Source organism: Amia ocellicauda, chromosome 20 (assembly GCF_036373705.1).
Source record: "Amia ocellicauda isolate fAmiCal2 chromosome 20, fAmiCal2.hap1, whole genome shotgun sequence".
Taxonomy (NCBI): Eukaryota; Metazoa; Chordata; class Actinopteri; order Amiiformes; family Amiidae; genus Amia; species Amia ocellicauda.
Genome location: NC_089869.1, coordinates 13,989,882 through 13,998,664, shown reverse-complemented (window position 1 = coordinate 13,998,664; position 8,783 = coordinate 13,989,882). Strand labels below are relative to the sequence as shown.

General features: G+C 44.1%; 1 protein-coding gene across 2 annotated transcripts; it reads left to right on the top strand.

Annotated features, from left to right (window-relative positions):
• The first annotated feature begins 1,867 nt into the window (after positions 1-1,867).
• Positions 1,868-8,728, top strand: hps1 (HPS1 biogenesis of lysosomal organelles complex 3 subunit 1). Of its 2 annotated transcripts, XM_066692924.1 has the most exons (19): positions 1,868-1,996; positions 2,189-2,370; positions 2,882-2,998; positions 3,214-3,348; positions 3,472-3,614; positions 3,838-3,946; positions 4,201-4,361; positions 4,491-4,593; positions 4,691-4,760; positions 4,970-5,031; positions 5,190-5,357; positions 5,573-5,752; positions 5,860-5,936; positions 6,094-6,225; positions 6,475-6,543; positions 6,964-7,105; positions 7,221-7,334; positions 7,451-7,533; positions 7,694-8,728. In XM_066692924.1, exons 3-19 carry the CDS (start codon positions 2,882-2,884, stop codon positions 7,854-7,856), a joined length of 2,028 nt encoding a protein of 675 aa, XP_066549021.1. In that variant the 5' UTR covers positions 1,868-1,996; positions 2,189-2,370; the 3' UTR covers positions 7,857-8,728. The 2 variants fall into 2 exon arrangements, with proteins under 2 accessions (XP_066549021.1, XP_066549022.1); XM_066692925.1 differs by lacking the exon at positions 2,189-2,370.
• Positions 8,729-8,783: the final 55 nt, after the last annotated feature.

Genomic DNA, 8,783 nt, shown 5'->3' with positions numbered 1-8,783 from the left:
AACCGTCTAATCCAGATCAAGAGACTCATAAATGTGTTGCAGTCAGTGGAGATATCCTTCCCAAACTGCCTTCTCTGTGCCATCCCTTCTGCTTGCCCTTTTCCAACACCCATGAGCACTCATTAACCACACAGGCAAGGATGCAAGGCCTAATTCCAATCAAATGTTATGCCCTTTTCAAATCCCTAATGTAATAATCTCTTCTGTAATGTCTTTGCGTGAGTGAGGCCTTAATGCGGCCAACTATACCCATGTTTACACAACGCAGGGATTCAGTCCCGAACTTACATACATCAGGCTACCTCTAAACAGACTCGCTAACTGTCTCCGGTCATTAAGAACCACAACCTGTCTCAAGATCCAGGAGCTGAATAAAGCTCTATATTTCTTCCCCCCCTTTTTTTCCATGATTGCTTTCTTTTTCTTCATACAATTAAGCATGATGGACTCCAGCCCAGTGCTCTGTACAGAGTCAAGCTACCTTTGCGTGACAATCCCTCCTTAAACATGCTAACTGTAACCAAACCTAGCGTGAAGCTGTTTATATTGGGAGACCATTCAGAGCATGCAGGCCTTTACCCCGTGGCCAAGATGGAGGTATTCATGATGTTTATACAGTGTATACAGTAGTCTGTTTCAATGAGGTTTCTTATATCCAAATCTCCCCCTCCAAACTGATTGAACCACAGATAACTGTATGCATTGCGGTTCTGGTAACCTGCTGGCAGCACCATCATCCTGACTAAAGCAGGATTCAATCGAGATAAATATTTACTCCGAGATGAGAAAGGGATAGCAAAGAAGTCAGACTCCAAGCATGTTCAATCTGTACATCTCTTAGACATACCTAACACTAATGTCATTATCTGCCAGCTTTGAAACATCGAACATCATGCATAACTGGTCTTCTGATAGATATTAGTCACATATTTCTACTCTATCTGTTTGTTTTTATAGACATGAGAGCTAAGAGACAGCTGAGGCAGTGAAAGAAAACTGTGTATGTTTTTTAATTATATATATTCATCTAATATAAGCTATTCTGACTTCAGAAAAAAAAAAGCATTTATTGAGAGTTGTGCTGAACATTGTTTGACATAAAACAAAATGTGTATTTGTAAGCCTGAATCTACAGTGTCCTTTTATCTTAAGACCGGCAGAGATGAAGTTCTGGTAAGGAAAATAATTGCAGACAATACAATATTACATGTTTTGAACTTTTAGTTTTACTTGTGATGGCTGATTCCAGTCTACATTGTGCAGGGATTAACTTTGACAGCATAAAGCACAGGGGAAAAGGCACAGAATTAAACAAAAAGTTTCAAGTAAGGATTTCGTGAATTCCCTCCACCAAAGAATCACTAAACACACAGCATTAATTCGCATTGTATTCTCTGAGGATATGCCTGAATTTACCAGTATTATATGTCCAATGCAATTGAAAAACCAAGACCAAACAGTTATGTGAACTGAACTTGGTTGATATCATGAGGCACAATTGTTGTAAATTACTTAAGCTCTCCACAAGATATAATCTACTGCTAAAGTGTTTGCAAAAACGCATTGTATAAAATATAAATCCACCGTCTCTTGATAGTGAAATGCACCCAAACCCCACACTTTTATGCCACCCAGCGGATGAAAAATGCATGACCTAAAAAATAATATATAAGAAGTATTAAAAAAAGAAAGAAAGTATACATTCAATACAATTACTAAGACATAGTATTCGTTATGCACAAATTACAAAGTGGACAATGTGATGCAATATTGTTAAGCACAATTGTCAGCTATCAGGCGGCGGATCGGACTGTCCCTTTAAGACAGATGCCGCAGATACGCGCACACGTCGCTGGTCACATGACAGGAGCAGCCGCTTGTTTCGGAAGTGCAGGACTGGGACGGGCACTGGTACAGAAACTGCCAAGCAAATCCACAGAGCTATCGGGACCAGAAAAAAGGACAACTCTGTGCAGCATGCAACCTACGGGCTGAGGTGAGGTCCGCTGCACGCCAGTTAAAATACCTGAAAGATGTACTAACGACAATCCGACACCCAGAAGCGCGTTGAAACGAAATGTATTTCATGGATGTGAGGGTTAGCACAGGGAGAGGTGTATTATTGACATGCAGTGACGTTTCTGTGCTTCTCTCTCTCTCTCTCACGGGTTTCATCTTATGATCGCAGTTCAAACCCACTTGAATCAGTCCTGCAAAGTGCGCCACTGGGCTGCACTGCTCTAGTCTAGTCAAAAGGGTCACTGGGTCCCTGTGTTTTCCGAGAAGCGATGGGAAGGGAAGTGATCTGCAGATACCCTGGACGGATCTGATGAAAGCTCATTGTGAAATAAAACCGGGGGATTGATCGAGGTTAGTGACTTGGTTTATCCTCTCTGAAGTGCTGACGAGAGGCAGGGGGGACTGCTGGACCATTTTGGCCTTTAAGAGTTCATACACATCGGCTAGAATTGCCCGTATGAATGCAGAAGATTCCCAAATAATCTAGATTAGATTGATGAATACCAGCAGATATAGTATTTATATTACAATTTGCCTGTGTACAAGCATGTAACAGTTCCCCAGATATCCTATATGTGCCTGATTTAGGTGATCTGAATGACTGTTGAATAGTGATTTGACTTGCACCCAAAATATCACAATAAGGCCTACATTTACCTCCATCCCCCACATTGCCACAGCCTTCAGATTAGTCGTATAAACCTCAAACTAAATTGAACCCAGCCGTCCAAATACTGGCCTGAGGACAGATGCAGCGTCAGGGTTTATGTGTGAGGATGGTGGACAGGGGACAGAGTTGGTTTGGATGGTCACTCCTGCACGACCGATTCCTTTAACCCTTGCTGTGTCTGTGTGTCTTCAGATGAAGTGTCTATTGGTAGCCAGCGATAATGCGGAGGTCCTGTTCTACTGGACCGACCCGGCCTTCGAGAGCAACATCCAGGACCAGTATGGAGCCGCACAGCAGGGAGGGGAACGGGTGAGACAGAGCCCAGACCACAATAGGGAAGAGTGTTTTTCAACTTAATAGGCAACTAATAGTGTTCAAGTTTACAAGCACACCTTCCAATGGTGTCCATTTTGGTGTATTTTATATAATGTAAGTGTTGATAGTAGATTGGTTACTAGATGAGTAGGTGCCATCTCAGTAGAAGATTGTACACGTGACTGAATGGCTCCCTTCCTCTTTCTCAGCCCCCAGCTTTTGAAGACAGCATCAACACACTCTTCGCGCCCCTCATCATCTCCTGCAGCACCATGATTGAGAAGATCAATGACACCTACACCTGCTTCAGCACTGAGAATGGACACACCTACATCCTCCATCAGGTAATTCTCAGGCCTAAGACTATTGACAGGTGGCCTCAGATCGGTCCTGTACTGAGGATGGTAAATATTGAATATTATCTTGCAATATCTATTTATTTATGGGATGCTTTGTGTGTGTTGCAGTTTGGGGAGTGCATATACATTGCCGTGAATGGAGATGGGGAGGAGAGTGAGGATGACTTGAGGAGGAAGATCTACGTGTTGAAGAAGCTGATAGAGGTGCACTTTGGGATGGTGACTCTCAATGGCACCCTCTTGAGGAAAGAGTATGAACTATTTCTTATTTAAACACACACACAAATTACTCCTGTGTAAATATTTGAAACTATAAATTGTGACAAGAAATTGGAAGAGCTTGATAATGAGTTGCCACCTGCAAGAGCAGATCTTTTGGAAATCTTGCGTGACGGTGTGAGGGTTCTGAGCTCTTTGTGTTCTGTCCTTTACTTCAATATAAATGCCAAAGCATTCTCTGTTTTTCTTGTCCAGACTTCGCCCCCAGGACACGGAGCAGCGACACCGCCTCTGGAAGATGTTGCAAAGCCTACTTAGCACTTATAGCCGTCTGAGAGATCAGGACCAGAGCTTTCTGGTCGAGGTAATCCAGAGCATTTTGTTGTTGTTGTTGAGTTTTTAGCTTCCTATAGCGTTCCAGCTGAATATCCATATCATCAAGAAAGAGTTAATGAATCTACTGTGTGATAACATACATTCACAGTCTTCTCATTTGTCATGCCTTCATCACCTTGTCTTTCTGGCTGGTTTCTCACTCTCTCTCTTTCTTCCGCTATGTTCATCTCTCCGTCTCTCACACTCCGGATCCCTCTTGCCCTCTCTGTGTCACTCCTACAGGCCGTAGAGAGGTTGATCCAGCCGGCACTGTGTGAGCAGTGCATTGAGTTCCTGGAGCGCCGGCTGGTCCAGCAGATCAACAGCAGCGTGGAGCGGGGAGGGGAGGAGGTGCTGCACGCCTTCATACTGGTGCACAGCAAGCTGCTGGCCTTCTACTCCAGGTACACTCATCCCTGTCTGAGAAAAATGGCTTTGATCCTGCTGTAGGTACAGAATTCATGGGGTTATTAGAGATGACTCACTCCTCCATTAGGAGGACAAGTTTCTCACTCACGAATTTTCTTCTGCAGCCGAAATGCCAGTACAGTCAGACCTTCGGACCTGCTGGCCTTGATCCTGATTGTGCAGAACCTGTATCCCAGCAGCAGTGATCAGGAGGACTCGGCCCCAGAGGTAGGCGTGGCAGTGTGTCTTGTGTAAACTTAAAGTTTTGAATCTTGAGATCAAAAGAATGGTCTGTATTCTGATATTTGGCCGTGTCGCTGTTTAGGAGTTGGATGGCAGTTCAGCACCCGATGTCTTCTACACCCCAGAAAACTCCCCCTCTAGCAGGGATTCAGGTTTGTTCTTATGGAAAGGATTGAATACAGTTCCAATATCTGAGTTCAAGTGATCCTGGCATATCTGAGCTCTTTCTAAGTATAGCCTCTTGAGAGCGGCCCCGCAGTGCTGCATGAGGCTCTGAGCTGTGGCGGTACTGGGGGCTGTGAGTCCCGCAGGAGCCCTGTGGATGCATCGCTATTCATCTTGTGCATTTCTCTCCTGGCAGACTCCGTGGGGATGGAAAGGGAGAGCACTCCCGTGTTCCAGTTTGTTGACCCAGATATCCAGGTAATTTTCACTAATACTATGTTTCAATCTTCAGTGTTGTTTCAGGAATTCAAAATTTGGAATGCTGACCAAAAAAGTGACACAAAGAAAACGTGTTATACCTCGTGTTGGAAGGTGTGTGTGTGAGGGCGTGTCCTCACTGTTCACATTTATTTCAGATGGCAGAGGACAGCCTGAAGACCCTAGAAGCCCCACCCCCTGACCCTGCAACGCCCCTCAGGGTCTTCCTAGATGCCATTGTCAAGGAGGGCCACTGTCCCATGATGCCTCACTCCATGTACTGTCTACAGCTCTGGCCTGGTATCACTCTGGTGCTACTGACAAAGGTTAGCAGACATGCCTTCTAGTTCTATAAACATATCTGTATAGCAATTCACGTATGTCTGAAATACATATAACCCTCAATGAGGCAAGGAGAGCATTGCTGAGAATGATCAGTTTGATTCAGTACCACATGGTGGCAGCAGTGCCCAGCGCAACATCATAAAAGCTGTGTGGTTGTAAGCTTATAGGATATGTTTGATTTCGATTTCTTGCACAGATCCCCCATACCCAGGTGGCTGTGTCTCTATACACGTACCTGGATGCCTTCACGGTGCTGGAGAAAAAACTAAGTGATGTGCAGGAGGGAAGTGCACCCCCCCGCTCTCCATCCCCTCTCCCTGACCTCCGCAGCAAGATGGACAAGTTCATCCGGGCTCTGAGCAACAGCGATGTCCAGGTCAGGAGGCTGTGCTGTTGGGGGGAGAGAAGTGGGTTTGAAACAAAAGGGACTTGATTTTAAATCTTGCGTTTCAAACTTTTATGAACTCCTCTGTGTTTCTACAGTTTGCCCAGCTACAGGACACCTGGGCAGCCTTTAAGAACAAAGCATTTGCAAGAGGCAGCACGGGGAACAGTAGGGAGTGAGTATCATGCCAGCTGTTTCGTGCGCTTAAACTTGTTGCATTTAATTTCCTAAAAGTAAAGCATTTAGGGAAATGTACATTTTTTTTCATTTTCTGAACTGTATTGATTCGGGGCTCCTCAGTGTGTGAAGTCCAGTGTCCTTTGTCCACCCAGTCTCCTGCCGTCGTGCCGTGCCATGAAGACCCAGCTGTGTGCCATCTTCAGGCAGTACTTCCTGATAGAGAGTGCAGGGAGCCCCCAGCGCCTGGCCCCCAGTCTGCAGGAGAGGGCCCTGGCCATGGTGCAGTATGTACTCGTTACTTTCTGTCTTCCTTTAATACTATTTTTCTAACACACAAACTGCATTTTCAACCACTGATGAAGTGCTGCCACTGTGACAGACCAAAACAACTAAATCAATATTTTGGTGCTGGGGGTTTTGGATTTTGCTTTTGGATAATGTTATTTTTTTATTTCCTGCGCTGAGCAGAAATAACCCCTTCACTCAAAATGATTACGATTTAGTTTAAACATCCTTTTCTAATTGTGTTACAGAGACAAGCTAATGGATTGGAAGGACTTCCTGCTGGTGAAAAGCAGGAGGAACATCACCATGGTGTCATATCCTTTCAGGGCAGCAGTCTGTGTGGAGTCGCCTGTTCACTGCGATTTGGCAGGAGGAGGAACAGTAACTCACTTCTCAATGCTTTAATATTTATAATATTGTTATTATTTATTTATTGTCAGATGCCCTTATCCACTGAGAATTACAGTTTACACAAGCATTACAAAAGTGCAGTAATACCGAATTCATCTTTATACAATGTACAATTTAAGAATCGATGAGTATGAAATAAATTTTACCCTCATCATCACAAACTATTTTGTCAATAATTTGCCACCTGTGAGCTTGACTTTGCATTTAACAAATTCCTGTAAACTCTTACATTATTTAGCTTTGTTTGTTTTTGTTTTTACATACTAAGCAATGTGCCACCAATGTCTGTATCCCTTTGAAGCATTCCTTAACTCTCTTATCACATACCTGGAGGACTTCCCTGGGCTCGTTCACTTCATCTACGTGGATCGAACCGCAGGCCAGATGATCGCCCCGTCCCTCAATGTAACGGACCGCTCGACCTCGGAGCTGGGGAAGGGGCCTCTCCCACACTTTGTCAAGAGCAAGGTGAGGCCAGCTGTGGAGGACTGTGTTCAGAGGGTCTGTCTTCTCTTCTTGCCCGGCTGTCCGTGCAGGAAAACAGATTCAGGGATTCACTGTCTGTCTGCGTTCCCCTGCGCAGGTGTGGAGTCTGGTGGGAACAGCAAGGCGCTACCTTCAGAAAGGCTACACCACCGTGACCCTGCGTGACGGAGACTACTACTTCTGTTACTTTCTATGGTTTGAGAATGAGACGGTACTATACCTTTCATCTTTATTTTTGACCTTAACGATGCATTAGTCCACATTGAGTAAACGTCATCTCATGCTATAATATCCTCTCATAAAGTCTCTGGCTCCTCCTTTCCCCAGGGGTACAAGCTGGAAGTGATAGAGCTGCCAACCCTCCCTGACGACTCTGCTCCTATTGGCATGCTGGCTGGGGACTATTACAGGTAGAGAAACTCCTATGTGCACTATTTGTGTTGTGCTGAGCAGAAAAAACACAAAACACACATGACATGGACTAAATCTAAAATCTAGCATTTAAAACAAAAGCAAATGGTCTGTTTTGCCCCAAAGAGCTGATTGTATTTGTGTGGGCTCCCCCTACAGGAAGCTCTTGAGGTACTACAGCAAGAATCACCATGCGGAGGTTGTGAAGTGCTATGAGTTACTGACCATCCACCTAGGAGTTATCCCTACTGAGTATATCCTACAGCACTGCTGCCAGCTGGCCAGGAAACTGTGGGAGCCCTCCCGCATCCCCCTGCTTTAGACGCCGGGGGCAGCAGCACGCCTCGCTTACCATACGGGTCCCTGCCTCTCTGTTGATGTCAGCTCTGCCTGCTGTAACCCCTGACGGCATATCCACCGCTCACTGCACCGCTTAGTGTACCTGCATCGCTTTCTCCCTTTCCACAGTGTTGTCTCACTGTTTGTGCCTTATGGGAATTCAGTGGCCTGCAGGTACGCTTTAATATTGATTTTTGCTACACCTCTAAGGCTGTGAATGGGCAGAGTTAGTGCTGCCTAATGTGTTGAACATGCAGAAGTGCTCAAATATCATAAGATTTCCCTAGTCTGACACTGGAGTTCATACCCATACATCAGATGCCTCATATCCACTGCAAACAACATTTTTTTAATATTCACTATTCGTCCTCTTTTATTATTGATGGTTTTAACTTGGAGGTTAACTATCATTTTCTTTTGCTGACATCTTTATTAATTTTAAAAGCCGATACTACAGTGTGCTGATTTTTCATGAAGGACATTCTTTACTCTCTTTAGTTCAACGGCTCCTTTTGCACCGACTCTTGAAAATGTCTTATTACCGATGATTTTACTTGTCAAATTCAGAACTGCCTTCTCTTACAATGTACACTGAGAGACCCTCTACTTGCTGTTCACTAAAATCACTGTACTTTTCCACTCAAAGATATATATTTTATATGAAGTAGCTATAGCAGATGAAAATTTTGAAGTATATATTATTAGGTTATTCCATGTATAACTATACTGCAGGATTACAATGCTGTACTTTATCATTTCAGAAGTTGCCATTTTTGAATAATGTGAACTGTTTTATATTTTTTATTGTAATTATTCTTTCATTATTGCGATATTAAAATCATATTTTTAAGTGTTTTAATGATTTTGTTAATGAATTGGGACTCGGTAGAAGGGTCAATACAGGAGTGCG